Source organism: Eucalyptus grandis, chromosome 9 (genome assembly GCF_016545825.1).
Source record: "Eucalyptus grandis isolate ANBG69807.140 chromosome 9, ASM1654582v1, whole genome shotgun sequence".
NCBI lineage: Eukaryota > Viridiplantae > Streptophyta > Magnoliopsida > Myrtales > Myrtaceae > Eucalyptus > Eucalyptus grandis.
In genome coordinates this window covers 31,376,729-31,394,333 of record NC_052620.1, presented here as the reverse complement: position 1 = coordinate 31,394,333, position 17,605 = coordinate 31,376,729, and the positions used below count along the sequence as shown (strand labels likewise).

General features: G+C 41.6%; 1 protein-coding gene and 1 pseudogene across 1 annotated transcript; one reads left to right on the top strand and one right to left on the bottom strand.

Annotated features, from left to right (window-relative positions):
- Positions 1-16,023, top strand: part of LOC104420641 — a 41,508-nt pseudogene extending 25,485 nt beyond the window's left edge.
- Positions 11,615-13,289, bottom strand: LOC104419269 (2-methylene-furan-3-one reductase). Its single transcript, XM_010030893.3, has 4 exons — positions 12,972-13,289; positions 12,569-12,877; positions 12,251-12,410; positions 11,615-12,021 (listed from the first exon to the last, which is right to left on the bottom strand). The coding sequence occupies exons 1-4, from the start codon at positions 13,182-13,184 to the stop codon at positions 11,747-11,749; spliced, it is 957 nt and encodes a 318-aa protein (XP_010029195.1). The 5' UTR covers positions 13,185-13,289; the 3' UTR covers positions 11,615-11,746.
- Positions 16,024-17,605: the final 1,582 nt, after the last annotated feature.

The window sequence follows — 17,605 nt, the reverse complement described above, 5'->3', positions numbered from 1 at the left end:
GGTCACCGAACATGAACGTGCAAGTCTCGAGACACTAGACATGCGCCAACGCTCGTACAACACTATAATGAGTTTCTATTTTTAAGAGGGGAAGTAATCGTCCGACATAGGATCGCACCCAATCATGGCCAGTTAGGTCTAGTGTATCCCATAATGTGCGAAGCTCGGCTTTCAGGGCAGCAATGATGTGAAGCTCGGGTATCCCCATCGTGTACTACTCACAATTACGGTCAACCTAATTTGCCATGAACCGACCAAAAAAGGAAAGCGAATAAGTAAATTACGAATGAGAGAATTCGAAAATCTTACCCTACTCATTGAGTAGCAAAGCCAATGACATAAACATACGCATGGATGGTGGTTCAATTTCTACTCTAAATAGCTCAAAATGGAGCCATGGGATCACTGGACTAAACCAGCAAGGTCACGGCTAGGTTGAGTTACCCATAACTCTAGCTTCGTTAAAGAATCGACCCGTGTCGCGCGATTGCAAATCGGGGTGGGTACCTTCAACATGAAGAAAGAAATTTTGGGGTTAAGGTGGGTGACTCGTATTATGCGGTTGTAGTCGGAGTGGTATCCACCTCAACACCATCCTAGGTGATCCTATGCGGCCCAGGTCCGGCGGTAGGTTGTGTGTGCTATGGTGTAGTGCAATGCAAGAGATACATGCATGACAATTGATAAACAAATTGGCACTTCATGCATAAATAAACTATTCATTCCTACACCTTCCTGCAAGACAAAGGTGAGCAAACACTTCCCCTTATATCTCCAATTTTGCAAAAACATTTGACACCTTTAATGTTAGGGACATACTTGAAGTTATCGCTGGCAAACAAAATATTTTTGAACAAGATTAATTTTGGCCTAAGTCCTCTAAGGTTTAAAACCAAGTCTTCAGCGGAGTCGCCAAGCTGTCGCAACCTACCCTCAGGGGGAGGGAACAGGTCTAGGGGTATTGCCTAAAGGACGGACCGAAGACCCATGATTAAGCGCTCTCCCAAGCCCATACCCCGCGTGACGTTGGGATATTCATAAGAAATTTTGCACAAAATGAGTCGCCACTAGCCTATTGGGGTCGGCTAGAAACCAAGTGAGATATGGGAGTGTACCTCACTTCCTACGCAACCAAAGAATCTAGGGTTGGGGACTTGATTACACTAATTGACCAATTAGTGCCATTTCGATACCTAATCTTGTTCATTTAAAAAAAATGATTTTTAGCAGGTAGTTTGAGTAGATTTTATACCTATCCACTAACATGTGAGGTGATTATGTGGGTGTGCAATCATTAAACCAACAATCATAACTAATAATGTCCTAATTGCCATAAGACTACACATATACCATTAAACATAACAAGATATACAAACTAAACATGCGATGTAATCAACATACGAGCAAATAAATGCATAATTACACTTAAAAGGGAAATACATAGCAATTTCCAACCAACCCAACAATTTTGGAATTTTGGAAATTTTTTAAATTTTCTTTAAATTTAATTATTTAATTATTTTTTTATTGTTTTGGTTTTTAAATTTTTTAATTATTTTTAAAATTTTAATTTAATTTTTAAAATTTTTAATTTTAAAAAAATTTCGGAAAAAAAATATTTATATTTTTTCAAAATCATGATTTTTTTAGGGTCGGATCGGGTCGAGTCGGTCTCCAACCGGACCCGGGTTCAACACACTAAAAAAAAACCACATGAATCTTTAAAAAAAAAATAGGGATGATTCTCGGCCCAAAGCCCATTTTCAATTTTCTAGCCCATTTGAGGGTCAATTTTTAACTTTCTATTTTCAGCCCAACCTAAACAGCCCATAGAATAAAAACCAGCCCCAAACTAAGCCCATTTATCTTTTCCTATTTTTTTAAAATCTTTTTGTGCTTTTTTTTAGGTCGTCTCCTTCGGTCTTCTTCTCCCACATCCGCAGCACGCCGAAGCTTCTGCAGCTCCTCCGCTGGTCCGACGTCGACAACGCCACGAGTTCTGACTGCCCTAAGGAAGTCGCCGGATCACTACCTCTCACCGGTTGTCCCCCTCGACCGGTGCTGGTTACCTATTATGTCAACCACTAATCTATTTCCGACGGAACAAGTCTTCGATCCAACTACATGCCAATATCTTGCGCAAACCATTCGAAAACACAACGAATATGGGCAAATCAACAAGGATTCAACAAGCATGGGGGCAAAAATGAATGGGTTCGGTGTTAAAACGCAAGCTACTCCTCGATTTTCTTTGAAGAATTTTGTCGAACACATTGTCTGCACTACCGAACTCGAAGGATTCCAGCTCAATCGAGCGCCAAATACGCTTCGAGGGTCTTGAGGTACAACATATAATGAACACGAGAGCAAAGAACAAAGGCGACGTGGGCCAGAGCTCACGTGAACCGGTCGACCGCGATTTCGCTCTCCCCTTTGAACTCCCTCTTCGCCTCTCTCTATCTTCGATTCTCCCCTGTTTTATTTGTTCTACCTCTTGGTGTTTCGGTGGAGTTGGAGACAGTCGACACCTCCAGTGGCGATCGACCACAACGATTGACGGCTAAAGGTGGGTTTTCTCCGCCTCTTCCTTTTGTGTTTATCTATGTGCTTCGTGTGTTCTCTCTCGCTCACTCTTGGCTTGGTGTTTTTGTTTTTGTTTTTATTTTTATGTCGATCCCTCTCATTTTCTGTCCTCTCCTCCGGTTTTATGCTCGGCTAGCAAGCGCGCATGGCCTCTGCAGCTGCTAGCTTGCCGGCTGGACTGCCCTCGACCCGCGGATCATGCCACTTGGCCACCATCGATCCCCTTGCTCTCTGTTGCCCCTCATCCCCTTTGTTTTTTTGCAAGTTCTTCAAGTCTTCGAGCGAAGACTAGCAGAAGAGAAGAAAGAAGGGCTGGGCCGCCGAAGGAGAAAGGAGTCTGGGCCAGGCCCAGCTCAAGGAGAAGAAAAAAAAAGGGGGCAGGTTGGGCCAAGGTCGAATCCGGCTCGACCCGACCATTTTTCATTTTTTTGTTAAATAATAATAAAAAATTAACTCGTTTTTTTTAAATAATTTTTTGCGACTAATTCCTAACCTTTAACGCTAATTTAAATTAATTAATTTAGGTAAAAAATTATGTATCAACAATACCAAGTTTAGAATATCCTTTTGGGCCGAACCACTAGCTTTGTAAGTGGATACCTTATCAAGGGAAGAATCTTAGTCACCTTATCAATAGGCGTTATGTCATACCCATGGTAAAGCATTGAGCATTAGATTAGTTAATTGATGGACCATTAATATGTGATATTTGATGGAAATTATCAAATGAACTTGACCATTGATACTTAAATTGTGATGGTCATTCAAATGAGTTTTCCATATTAGTATAAATCTATGATGATAAAAAATAACTTTTATATGATTCAATATGTATTTTATATATTGAGTTCTAGTTATGAAGTTTGGCATTGCTTTGTATATATGTATAATGGTTGTTCGATCTACTTAGAAGATATATACTACTCACTAAGCTATTATTACTCATTCCACTTGTCCTTCTAATTTTTTAGGTTCCTTTGTTAGTGGCGAATAGAGCGAGAGCGCCGTTAGTGAGAAATTTTTGGGAGTGCTATTTTTGGGTATGGCTTAAGGAAGTGGTGTACTTGGTTATTGCTAGTTGTTGGGTTGGCTGAGTTCTAGTTGTAAATAATCTTTTTGGTGGATTTATAGAAACTCTGATGTTGTGATCAACATGTTGGTTTATCTAATATATATGTTGATATCAGGTTGTTGGTTATATTTGAGACTGCGTCTTTTGTGTGGAAGGACGGCCGTGTCATATTCATTATTTTTGTGATTTTGGGGAGTGACAAATAAAGTGTCAACATTTTCTTGGGTAACGTTTTTTTTTTTTTGGGATATGTAGAGCAAATTGAGAGCTATAAAGCCAGCGGGGAGAGGGGCAACCACAGTCGATTATCGCAAGGCGTCGAGGCCGCTTTGTTTCGTTTACATTGCCAGTTTAGATGGCTCAATCATAGAGAAGTTGACTCGCCAGAAAAAAAAATGTTAGAAAAAGTTGAAGCCCTACTTTCATAAAGAGTGGAAGAGTGAAGCCAGTGACTGATCCCAAAGACCCATTCCCATTGTCACAAGCCATTGAGGCCTTCTCGCAACTTCAAGCTAGTAGAGCAACTAGGAAAGTTGGAATATACCCTGTCCCATGAAACATGGAGTTTAGTGATATCTTTTCTTAAGCATGTTGGGTGGATGCTCTTTTTTTCTTGTCAGGGGGGAGTATGCAACTCTTAAGTCTTGAAATGGTTACTATTCTGTCTAAAATTGGCAGAAAAATAGCCTAAGTGTCAAAACTTGGCACGGGGGGATACTTAAGTGCCAAAACTTCGAAAATATACACTTAAGTGCTAGTTTCGAAGTTAAATGGAACACTTAAGTGCCACTCTAGCAAAAATCCAGCCAAATGGTTGATGTGGCAATTTTCCGGCAAGTTTGGTCCAAAATGACGTCGTTTTGCCCGCTGATGTGGCGAGAAAATGCAAAAACGACGCCGTTTCGTGTTTGATGTGTAAATAATAATATAAAAATTAATTAAATTAAATTTAAACTTAATTTTATTTAAAATATTCTAAAAAAAAAAGGGAGGCTGAAGGGGCGGTTGAGGGCCGAGCCCTCGTCACCGCCGCCTCCCGCCGTCGGCCGGGAATGGCTGGCGACGGAGGGGGAGGGTCGGCCGAGGTTGCGGCCCCCGGTCAACTAATGGTGAGGGCCGCAACCCTCGCCCCAAATCTGGGTGAGGGCTCGCGGGCCCTCGCCGCCGGTTGGTCGACCCCGGCCGACCCTCCCCCTTTGTGGTTGGCCCTTCCTAGTGGTGGCGAGGAGGCGGTGAGGGCTCGCGGCCCTCACTAGATTTGGGCGAGGGCCCGCGAGCCCTCACCTAGATCGGGGCTAGGGCCACAGCCCTCACCGTGATCCGGCAAGGGCTCGCGGCCCTCATCGCTGGTCGGCCAAGGGCCGGCAACCCCGACCGACCCTCCCCCTCCGTTGTTGGCCCTTCCGGCGACGGCGAGGAGGCGGCGGCAAGGGCTCGGCCCTTAGCAACCCCCTTCGGCCTCCTTTTTTTTTTTTTAGTTTTTAAATTTTTAGAATATTTTAAATAAAATTAAGTTTAAATTTAATTTAATTAATTTTTACATTATTATTTACACATTGTACACAAAATGGCGTCATTTTTGCATTTTCTCGCCATATCAACCATTTGGCCGAATTTTCACCGGAGTGGCACCTAAGTATTCCATTTAATTTCGAAACTAGCGCTTAAATGTACATTTTCGAAATTTTGGCACTTAAGTGTCCCCCATGCCAAGTTTTGGCATTCCAGGTGTCCCAAACTCATCTAAAATTGTTGATAAAGCACTGTACAAAATGTAAAGCAATATGGAAATCGGTGAAGGATCTGAAAGGTCATTTATTCATTCTAGGATAGGAAACACGGATTGATGAGAAAATTAAAGATATGAAAACTGGAAGCAACCATATCATGTAAAAAGATATCGGAATGTAAAGATAACAGGAACATAAAATTAAACAATAGGTGTTTATTGATTGATTGTTGGTCCTTGATTCGAATTATGATCATGATATTTATAGTAACTAGCAACGGTTAACCCCAATTACAAAAAAAATAAATAAAAATACAACAGTTCTAAAATTTAGCAATTTGTGTTAAAATATATCTTGAATTTAAGCTCGCGAACAAAGCAAATCCGAGATGAATTATTATTTATGTGGACGTTCGAAATATTGGGCAAAGGAAGATGGGCATGTAATTTCGCCCTTGCTTCTGAAGTTGGCCGAGGAAGAAAAGAAAAAAGGAAAGTTGGGGTCAATAAATGAATAAAAGAAATTAAAGATTAAATCTCCACTTTCCTGTTCTACATTCCATCACGGTTAAGAAAGGAAAAGTCCAAGTTGAACTTTGGCTTTGACCGAAGCACACGAATTCCTTTTCTGATTAGAAGTTGGACTGATCGTCACGTTGCTATTGTTGATGCATGCAATCTTGATGCCCTGTTTCAAAGTGAGTGTTTGGCCGTGGGTTTCTTCCTTAATTTCATTCATGCGATTACACCCAAAAGATTTAGTATTCAAATTGATCAAATCTTACACGTTCAAGAATTATTAATTCTTTTGTAAGATTAAGATATTATTTCGCGAGAAAATATTAGGCTAAACATTGCATGCATTATTAAGTATAAATTGAGTTTGGGAAACACTGTTAAGTGACTCGAATGTGTAATTTCCATTGTATTGTTTGATCTATAGTGAAATTCATCTCTACTCTTCCCGTGGACGTAAATCACTATGATTCAATCTCGTAAATCTAATGTCCGATTTATTTTTTTATTCTATCTATTTTATTGTTTGATCGCTCGCTTTTCGCAATAACATGTATTTTCAAACAATTACAAAAAAAGACTTGCTACTCAACGATTATGGCCTCATCACTTGCCCTAGGTCGACCATTTTGCAACCCCTCTTCCTAACAATTATAACAGTCCGTGTTTTTTGGTCATTATCACTAGTGGATTATGAGATTCTTGGTTTTATGAACTTGCGCTATCCTTATCCCTAAATTACTACGAGTGCAACCGATCTTACGATAATTTTAGGTAAATGACGACAAATTTGGAAATTTATGGGACCCTATAAGCACCAGAGAAAGTATATGGAACTTGGTTTACTAAATAAATGTTGGGTATTCATTGTCAGAGCAATTCTACTATCGTCCTTGCTTTGAGTTTATTTCTCTAATAACCATTGAAGCCGGGGCATTGTTTAGGGAATAATTATTCAAAAAGTCATAAATTTATTATATGACGATTAATTTTGTTTTAGACTTTTCAATTTGATCAATTTAGTCTCAAATTTTTTGACAATTTACCAATGATAGCCGGCATTCACTTAAGCAATAAGGGTTAAATTTGGCCGGAATAATTATATTGGAAAATTGTCGAAAGGTTTAGGACTAAATTAATTGAATTGAAAATTTTAAGATTTAATTGACCGTTATACAATAAGTTCATGACTTATTGAACAATATTCCCCATTGTTTATTAATTCAAAATTCATATATCGGTGATATTTCTAAACTGCTCTAATCTAAAACCATGAAAGTAGCCCATATAAAAAATAATATACTCCATGGATGAAATTTATATCATGAGCCAAGATCAATTACCACGCTTGATGTAAATAAAATTTATCCTGCCAACCTTTCGGTCAAAAAGTACATTACAAATGAAATATACCAGCCAAAAAAATTTGAACTAGTGATCTTTTTTGAGTGATTAAACGGATTGACTTCTTAGGGGGATGGGATGGGGACGCGTAAGTTTTAGGAGTGGGTTTCGACTCCCACGCCCTGCAAGAGACATGTCAAAAGTCTGAGAGTGAGTATAGTGTATGAATAGAGTATGACTGAAAAAAAAAAAAAAAAAACGGATTGACTTCTTACGAGCTATTGGGTCAACCATTTGGGGTTGACGCTGTTAATCACTTTCTTCTCAAGCACATTTTTTAGTTTGACCAAGACCAGAAAGTCACATTCCAACTTGTCAAACCTTTTTGGCTTTGCGTCATTAATGACAGGTCATTAGACTCCCCTTGGAGCTTATGACCATTGCACTCTACAAAAGCGAACGAAGTCATCCCACTCTCTCGTGTGCTTTGAGCTTGAGATAGATCGACCGAGAGATCCCAGAAAAAAAGAAAGAAAGAAGAAGGAGAATTTCCTTCTACTAATTCATCCATTCTTCTCGATGGCCACAAATTTCGCCATTCCAACTACAACGAAGGCTTGGGTGTATCGTGAGCATGGAGACGTCACTAGCGTTGAGAATATAGGTGTTAAAATGGGTCATAAACCCATATATGACCCATTTAAATCATAAATGGATCATATATGGGTCACTTGTCTTTTGAAAAAGTTAGTTAAATGGGTTTAACAAGTAAAGACTTAAAGTAGGTGGGTCTTAAGTGAGTCTTAAATGGGTTGGATTTAAAACCCATTATCACCTAAGACCTCACAATCTCTCTTCTCTCTTTAACTTTATAAAACTTTTTTTTTTTAATAAAAACCGAAATTATAATTATAATTATAATTATTCTTTTCTTTTCTTTTCTTTTTTCGTTTTTCTTTCCTTCTTTTCTTTTCCTTTCTTCTTCCTCCGGTCGTCGGCACAAAGCAATGGCCGGCTATCAGCCAGGCGAGCCTCAAGCTCGCCGACATCGGGCAAGCTCAAGCTCGCCGGATCTGGCCTCGCCGACGCCCAATGAGGCTCGAGCCTTGCCGATCTGGCGAGACTCGAACTCGTTGACGTCGGCGAGGCTCGAGCCTTGCCAGATCCGGCGAGGGGCGAGCTTGAGCTCGCTCGATGTTGGCAAGGCTCGAGCTCGTCGGATCTAGCAAGGCTCGAGGCTTGCCGAGATCTGCGGGGCGAGCTCAAGCTCGCTTGGTGAGACTCGCCAGCATCGACGACCGGGCAAGCTTGAGGCTCGCCTGTGGCTGGCCGCCAACGTCATCATGGCCGGTGGCCGGCCAAAGAAGAAGAAGAAAAAAATAAAAAGAAAAAGAAAAGTATATTTAAAAAAATAATTAAAATTTAATTTTTAAAATAATTATTTTAAAAATTATAAAAATATTCCATTAAATTTGTGTTGTATAAAATTATTTTAGCAATACCATTTTTTAATATATATAAGAAATTAAGTTTAGTTAAATGGGTCGGGTATGGATTAGGTATGGGTCGGGTCGGGTATGGATCAAAATTTTTGCATTGCAATAAACGGGTCATAAACTGGTTAAATGGGTCGATTTGGGTCGGACCATTTATAACCCAACCCGACCCACCCGTTTAACAGGTCTAGTTACGAGTGGACCCGGAGTTTGAGGTCCCTGAAGTGCAACAAGGGCAGTGCTGCGGCGCTCAATGCAGTAGACACCATGAGAGTGATTAAGGTTTACCAGCCCCCTGGATTTTCTTTACCGGTAATTTTAAAAAATATGTTAGATGGACTGTGTCGTCGCTTTTTTCCCCCTTATAACATGTATTATTAACATTATGCCCCACCATTTTGCATTAGGCCATGCCAGGCTACGATCTCGCCAGCATTGTGGTGAAGGTGGGTCGCGAAGTGAAGGAGCTCAAGGTTGGGGATGAGGTATATGGATTTACACGGCGTGCCAAGTGTTGGAGAAATTTTTTTAGAGTGTTTTGAAGCTGACAAAACGTTTCTATCAGTCTAGTCTGGGAGCTGTGCAGACCCTTGAGTCTGAAGAATTTCAGATCACCAGACTCAGCACACAAGACTCAAGACTCAAGACTCAAGACTATTCTCATTGACAGTTTCCAATCTAGCGATGAAGGCGATCCATAGCTAAAGTGTTTGGTTAAGGATTTGGTCTTATCGACTGGAGAAGATCTCTTGGCTGGATTTGATATAACGGATTATTTATTCGAAATCAAGATCGTTTGAAGATCCGATGATTGACGAAATATTCTTGGAAGGTTCTATTCTTGGAAACCAAGATCCTGATTGTATGGGCGAACAAGATTGATGGGCTATCGACATGTTTCTTTAATAGCTCGAATGACCTTCTTAATTGATTCAGTCTAACGGGTAGATTGTAAGAATTCCTTTGGTAAGTACCAACGGGTATGATGGCATAAAGGAGTATAAAAAGAAGACATTCAAGTTATTCTAGAGTGTGCTCGATAGAGAAATTCCAGAGTCTGAAGCTCCTTGATTATTAGTCGATTCATATTGAGCGAAACTGTACACACAAAGAGAGTCTATACTTAGTGATACCTTGAGAGAGTGTAGTAGATCTTCTACACCAAGAAATCAAGGAAGAACAGCATTGTGATATCTCTTTGTTCATAGTGGAATCCAGCTAGTGGGTTGTCAGTGCAGAAGAGTGGACATAGGCTTAAAATAAGCCGAACCACTATAAACCTCGTGTTCAATTTTCTTTTCCCTACTCTCAGTCTTACTTTGATTGTTGTTTGTCTCATTTCTATCAACTGTCTAGTATTGTGTGATTATCATTAGAAATTACTCGTTATACCTATTCACCCCCCTCTAGGTACTTATACTAGCCATATCACCAAGAAATATGAGACGTTCGTTTTTTGTTCATCCGCGGAAAAAAAAGCGAAGAAGAAAGTGTTAATATGCCATTGGTTAACGTTTTGTTTTTTCCGCAGAGAAGAGTGAGGGCAGTTAGGGCTATAAAGCTCGGAGGGAGTCAGATATATCCCCATCGAAATTTTACATTGGCAACAAACGTAGAGCATGTAGACCAAGCTTTCATCGCACTAAGTCTCGTCGCACTGTTAGAAAAGCACCGCCTATCTCTCTCTAGATTTCTCTAGATCTCTCTCTACTCCTCCAGGTTTTTCTCAACCACGTCTTTGTTTCTTTGGTCAAAATCCTTGCTGGACAAGTAGCCGAAATTGTTGACTACTTGAAGTCGGCAAGTTGAGAGCTTGAAGGACTAGGGGTGATCGGTTCCCGGTTCGGTCCGGTTCCAAGGTGGAACTGGGAACCGGACCGGGAAAACCGGTTCCCAATTTTGGGAACCGTGGACCGGACCATCGGTTCCGATCCGGTCCGGTTCGGTCCAATAGGATCGGCACTTTCTTTTTTTTCACTAAATAACAACCATTCATTAAAAAAAAAGACCATGCTCTGGACCGATCAATTCAATTCGGTTCCCGGGCGATCTAATAAAACTACTCACACGTGTTTTCACGTGCAAAATATTCAAACTTCACTTGCATAAATATTAATAATAATTTATGTGTTTCACTATTAATTTTAAGCATAACTGTGCTTGGCTTAGGTTTTATAGACAATCTCTCTTCTATGCTTTAAATGTTTAGTTGATGTCGGACTCTTTGAGGCTTGAAGTGCCTTGTCGTTTGCAAGTGAGGGGAGCAAGAGAGAGAGTGAGAACTCCTAGAGCCTTATCCCACATCGAGTAGAAAATAAAACTAATAAATAAGTTTTCTAAGAGCTTTGGTGGTCTCTTGGCCACATAAGAGGTTGTTACCTCAATTGCAATTCCGATTGCAACAAATTTCATATATAGTATTCATATATTATATGTGTTAATATATTATATGTATATAAATTATATATAAAAAAATTGGTCCGGTCCGGTCGGTCCGGTTGGTCCGGTTCCACCTTGGAATCGGGAACCAGACCGCCGACCGTGGGAACCGCCCAAAACTGGCCGGTTCGGTCCGGTCTGGTCCCGGTTCGGGCGGTTTCCGTTGCACACCCCTATGAAGGACTCCACCGACTTTGCAGCCTATAAATAGGAGGAAGTGTATCTTGTGCGTGTAGTGTGAGTGGTAGGGTGATAGGGGTCTTGTGTAGAAAAGTGTGTGTAGTGGTGTGGAGTGTGAGGCGTGTGAGGTGTGTGTAGTGTAAGTGTAGGGCGATAGGGAGTGAGTGGGTGTGCGCATAGAGAGTTGTGTTCGTGTGTGGTTTGTGAAGTGAGTGGGTGAGCAAGTAAGTGAGTAGTTGTGAAAGTGTGATAATATAGAGAGTTTGTAATATTGTTTATAAAAAAAAAAAGTACGGAGACAAAAAACAAGCACCATCGACTATTAATTAAGGACTCGTGATTAAGGCAGATCCATGTGGACGCTTTATTTCTTTCTCGTTTGTGTAATCATGGGATGGGGTGAATCACGACTTTTCCAGTTGCCCGGCGGGTTTGAAGATACGAGAAGGCCTCAATGGCTTGCGAAAATGGGAACGGGCTCTTGGGATCGATCACCGGCTTCACCTTCCCGCTCTCCAAGAAGGGCTTTAACTTCTCCAAAGTCGAACGGTTCGAAGTTACTGCAAAAAAGAAAGCAGGCGGGGGTAATGTCTTGTTTTGTTTTACGATCGTCACGATGCTCCCTCCTGGCTTCACAGCCTTCGCTGCCCGCTCAATTTCCCCTGCAGATTAGGAATATTGATTGTTAAGCCCGGCGCCGAATGGTTCGTTTTCGGGAAAGACTCTGATCACATGGAAAATCTTTATCGATGAAAATGGACATTTTTAGCGAATTGATTGTTGGTGAACAAAGAAACATGCATAGCATCCAGATGGTAATGTCATGCATACAGAGCTATATAACATGGGACTTCGAAAGAATCAAGGTGTCGTTTATGTTCTCGTACTTACCAACTGTATCGTAGACAACATCAAACTTTTCTGGGAGGTCTTCAAAGTTGACTTTGGTGTAGTCAATGGCCAGATCAGCACCCAAGCTCTTCAACAAATCTAGCTTCCCAGTGCTGGATGTAGCTGCTACTCTTGATGCACCAAAAACTTCCTTAGCTAGCTGTGCAATTGGACCAACCAAAAAAAAAAGTGAAACCCCACAAAAAAAAAAAAAAATTGATGGAATTAGAGTCCTCATATCAAATAAGCCCCACGAGAAGCCGGTGAGATTCGTAAGACATGATTCGCGAGAAAACAGAGAAGGAAACAAAACAGTACCTGTATTATGAGTGTGCCGACGCCACCAGCACCACCTAAGACGAGGAGGGACTTGCCATGAGAGAGGCCAGCTCTTTCAAGGCCTCCATAGGCGGTCTGAATGACCACCGGCAGAGATGCAGCCTCCCCGAAACGCAGCTTCTTGGGCTTCAAAGCCAAGAACGACTCTTCCACGGCTGCGTACTCAGCCAGCGTCCCGTCTTTCTTGGCGTGCCACATAAATCCATATACCTCGTCCCCGACCTTGAGCTCCTTCACTTCGCGACCCACCTTCACCACAACGCCGGCGAGATCGTAACCTGGCACGGCCTAATGCATAAAGGTGGGGCATAACGTTAATAATGCATGTTATAAGGGGAAAAAAAGCGACCATACTGTCCATCTCAAATATCAACCAAATTACCGGTAAAGAAAAGCCCGGGAGCTGGAAAACCCCCTTCACTCTCGCGGCGTCAGCTGGATTGAGTGTCGCAGCGAGAACTTTAACCAGCACTTGGCCTTCTTGCAATTTGGGGACCTCGAGTTCTGGGTCCAATCCCAATACGTCGGCGACGTTTCCGTGCTCACGGTACACCCAAGCCTTCATTTTGGTCGGAATGACAAAATTCACAGCCATTGGAAAAGAATGGATCGATGGTATCAGGAAATCTTCTATTTCCACTAGGATCTCTCGGTCGATCTATCTCAATCTCCAAGCATACAAGAGAGCGTGAGTACTTCGTTTGACTTTTATAATGTGCGATTAGTTATAAGCTCCAAAGGGAGGCTGATGACGTATGCGATGACCTGAAGTCATCGCATACGTCATCAGCCTCCCTTTGGAGCTTATAACTAATTGCACATAAGGGTGAGCATGGTTCGGGTTAGGCTGACCCACCCCCTAACCCTAAGATCAACCCACATAGTGCTAGTCCTTAATTTTTGGGACCGATGACCAATCTTATTGAGCTTGGGACCGAGAATCGAACCGACCCAATGGGTTTGGTCCAGTTCTAGGGTCAACCTAGAACCAACTGATAATTTATTTATTTCATTTTTATACTCTCTGAAAAGGCAACCAATGATTGGACCAACCCAATGAATTTGGTCTAGTTCTAAGATCAACTCGTGACCAACCGATAATTTTTTATTTCATTTTTTGTACTTTCTGAAAATGCGAGCGAGGATTGGACCGACCCTATGAGTTCAGTGACGAGCGAGATCAACTAAGAGAGGTGAGCGACAAGTGTCGAGTGGGGTGAGCGTTGATCGTCAAGCAGGCAACAACAAGCCAGATGAGCATCGAACGATGAGCAGCACGAGTGACCCAAAACGAGTGAGGCAAATGTTGAGTGGCGAGCAGAGAAATTGTTTCTTTCAATTTTGCCAAATTAAAGATTAAGAAAACAAATAAGATAGAAGAACACGAGTACTAGATGAGGATGCCGTGAGGAGCTATTTATGTCACTTTGAATGTCATGAGAACTCCTCACGAAAACATTTTCCTCATTTGTAAATTATGGCTATTAACGCCGTAAAAAACATTAAAAGATCTAAGTTATTAAAAAATAGTGTAAAATTACTTGAACTCCTCACTAATGAGCTATTTAATGTTGTTGACGTCGTTTATTTTAGGTTTTTTTTCTATAAAAAAATTATAAATAATATATTAGATATATAGAATTAGGGTTAGTCTGGTTGGACCGATCCTAAACTCTTAGGACCGAGGACTAACCCGTATAGTGCTGGTCCAGGAATCCCAGAACTAAGGACCGACTTGATCTCCCTGGGAACTAGATTAGGATTGGGAGGGTTGGGCCGATTTAAGGTTGGTCCAAGCTTGATCCTAGACTAATGCTCACCCCTAATCGCACATTATAAAAGTCAAATGAAGTACTCACGCTCTCTTGTATGCTTGGAGCTTGAGAGAGATCAACCGAGAGATCCCAGAGCAAAAAGAAAATTTCCGGATACCATCGATCCATTGTTCTCCGATGGCTGCGAATTTCCTCATTCCGACCAAAATGAAGGCTTGGGTGTACCGTGAGCACGGAGACGTCACCGACATATTGGGATTGGACCCGGAACTCGAGGTCCCTGAATTGCGAAAAGGCCAAGTGCTGGTTAAAGTTCTCGCTGCAGTGCTTAATCCGGCTGACACCATGAGAGTGAATGGCGTTTTCCAACCCCCGGGCTTTTCTTTACCGGTAATTTAATTGATATTTTAGATGGACTGTATGGTCGCTTTCCCTCCCCCTCCCCCTCCCCCTATAACACATAATTTGGTTGGTATTTTAGATGGACTGTATGGTCGCTTTTCCTCCCCCCCTTAACACGTAATTTGGTTGATATTTTAGATGGACTGTATGGTCGCTTTCCCTCCCCCTCCCTCCTCCCCTATAACACGTAATTTGGTTGGTATTTTAGATGGATTGTATGGTCGCTTTCCCTCCCCTCCCCCTCCCCCTATAACATGTAATTTGGTTGGTATTTTAGATGGACTCCCCCCCTAAACACGTAATTTGGTTGATATTTTAGATGGACTGTATGGTCGCTTCCCCCTCCCCTCCTGCCTATAACACGTATTATTAATGTTATGCCCCACCTTTATTTTAGGTGCTGATCTGGGCATTGACTACACCAAGGTAAACTTTGAAGACCTCCCGGAAAAGTTTGATGTTGTCTATGATGCCGTTGGTAAGTAAAGGAACATAAATGAAACCTCAATGTTCTTGTCATTTCATATTAGTTAATTGTGCATGCATGACCTATCCGTCTAGATGCTATGCAAGTTTCTTTTGTACACCAGCGATCGATGTGCTAAAAATGCCCATTTTAGCCAATAAGATTTTCTACGTGACTGGTAACTTTCTTGATGATGAACTATTCGGCACTGCGCTAAACAGGTGATGTTCCTAATGTGCAGGGCAAAGTGAGCGGGCAGTAAAGGCTGTGGCGCCGGGAGGGAGTGTGGTGGAGATTGCAGAATACCAGAAGGAATTACCGCCGCCCGCTTTCTTTTTCCAAGCGACATCGGACCGTTTGACCTTAAAGAAGTTGAAGCCCTTCTTGGAGAGCAGGAAGGTGAAGCCAGTGATCGATCCCAAGAGCCCGTTCCCATTTTCCAGGCCATCGAGGCCCTCTCGTATGTTCAAACCCGCCGGGCAACTGGAAAAGTCATGATCCACCCTGTCCCATGAAACACAAACGAAAGAAATAGAGCGTCCCCATGGATCTGTCTTACTCGTGAGTCCTCGATTAGTTAGTCGATCGTGCTTGTTTTTGTTTCTGTATATTCGGCTTCTCTTTGTAGATTCGATTCGACACACTGCGGTGAGAGTCAGCGTGATGGAAGTTTTCAACTTTCCAGGACTCCATATTGTGCGTTTGTTGTCAAAAGTGAATTTCGATGGTGATACATCTGACTACCCTTACAATTATGCTGGCCAATTGGCAAAGAAAAATGATTACGATGACGATGATTCCCATTAGATTCGGAACGATTATAATGGCGACAGCTAGTTATTGGCCATGTTAAATGTAATGTTCTAGGACTTTAATTATCACACCCTGCATTTAGAACAAGCGCCCCTCGATACCAGGGTTCCTGCGACTCCCATTACTTGAGCCTCATATCTAGACCGTGCCGGGGTACAAAGTGGCCGGCATCGTGGCGTACGTCAGCGATCGAGTGAAGAAGTTGAAAGGTGGAGTTTCATGGCGCACGTCATCATGGCCGGACTGGATTGCATCATGGCCCACTCCCATTATCACACTCTGCATTTAGAAGAGTGTTGGCCCTGAAGCCCAAGGAGCAGAGCTTTGGTGAAGCAGTTTCTTTGCTTGCAGCCTATGTAGTACCAACACAAATACACAATATATGATGTAACACGACACGATACATCGACATGTTATTCCTCAAAATATAGAGAATTCAAACATGTTCTAACAATTTATATATGAATTATTTTTATATATAAATAAATAAATAATAAAAAGAGTCTAGAATTAATTTACACTAAAAACATTAATCTAATATTTGTTAATATCATTCATTATTTTAATTTGACAAATTCAATTACATTCTATTGCAATAATCCATAAAACTTGAAGAAAAGAACGAGCAATCCACATTTTACTATTAAATTTATGGATATATGCACTATAAGTCTTAAAATTTATTATAAAAGTGCAATTAAATTCTAAAGTTCATCAAATTGGTGTAATTGAGTCCTTCCGTTACTATAGTTAATTTATTTAATGCAAAATGCTGATTTAGTATTTTTCAATTAATTTTTTTATCCTACGTGGCAATTTTTTGTTACTTTTTTTTTCTTTAAATCTTATTTAAAGAATTGTAATTTTTTTTAAAAGCTAAAATAATTCTTAAAAAAACTAGAAAAAGAAGAAGGTAAGGTCATGAGTCTTGTGACTTGTGAGTGACTAAGCACGCAATTGTTGCAGATACGGTCGTATGGGGTTGGCGAGGGCATTGACCCTGGGCAACGAAAGGTGGGTGGCCCTCACCTGCCCAAGCAAGGCTCATGTGAGGCTTGCCCAAGATTTGGGCGATGCTAGCCCGCCTATGGTTGGCGAGCCTTCCCAGCTCTAGGGGAGGCCTTGCTAGCCCTAGGTGAGGGCTAGCAACTCTCACTAGGCTCGAGCAAGGGCACGACGTTGCCTAGATCTGGGTGAGCCTCGCTGGCCCTTGCTTGGCTGACGATGGTCTCGCACGGGCCGGCAAGCACCTCCCCCACTTCGCTACTTGGGGCCGGTGAGGTCATTGGCCCCCTCCAACGGTTGCAATGGCAGCGGTGCCCAGTCATAATCTCTATCCTTTTTTTTTTTATTCTTTTCTTTCATATATTTATATTTTAACCCATTAAGTTTTGAACATTTTTAAAATTGACCCTGTACATGTTGGAATGGCGTGTCAAAATTCCGAACTCGCGTGTCAAGAAGATTTGACCACGTGTTCAATTTTCTGACACTCGTTGACCTTGTGTTGGACACATGTCGGAGTGTCGAATACGATATGGAGGCTCCTGAAAAGTGTCG

What these genes read in the sequence shown, in the direction of transcription:
- LOC104419269 (XM_010030893.3), bottom strand. Translation starts at nt 13,184, where the DNA reads ATGGCTGTGAATTTTGTCATTCCGACCAAAATGAAGGCTTGGGTGTAC. An exon ending in TCCCGGGCTTTTCTTTACCG is followed by an intron (nt 12,878 to 12,971) that starts GTAATTTGGTTG and finishes TTTATGCATTAG; the next exon opens with GCCGTGCCAGGTTACGATCT. An exon ending in TCGGCACACTCATAATACAG is followed by an intron (nt 12,411 to 12,568) that starts GTACTGTTTTGT and finishes CCAATTGCACAG; the next exon opens with CTAGCTAAGGAAGTTTTTGG.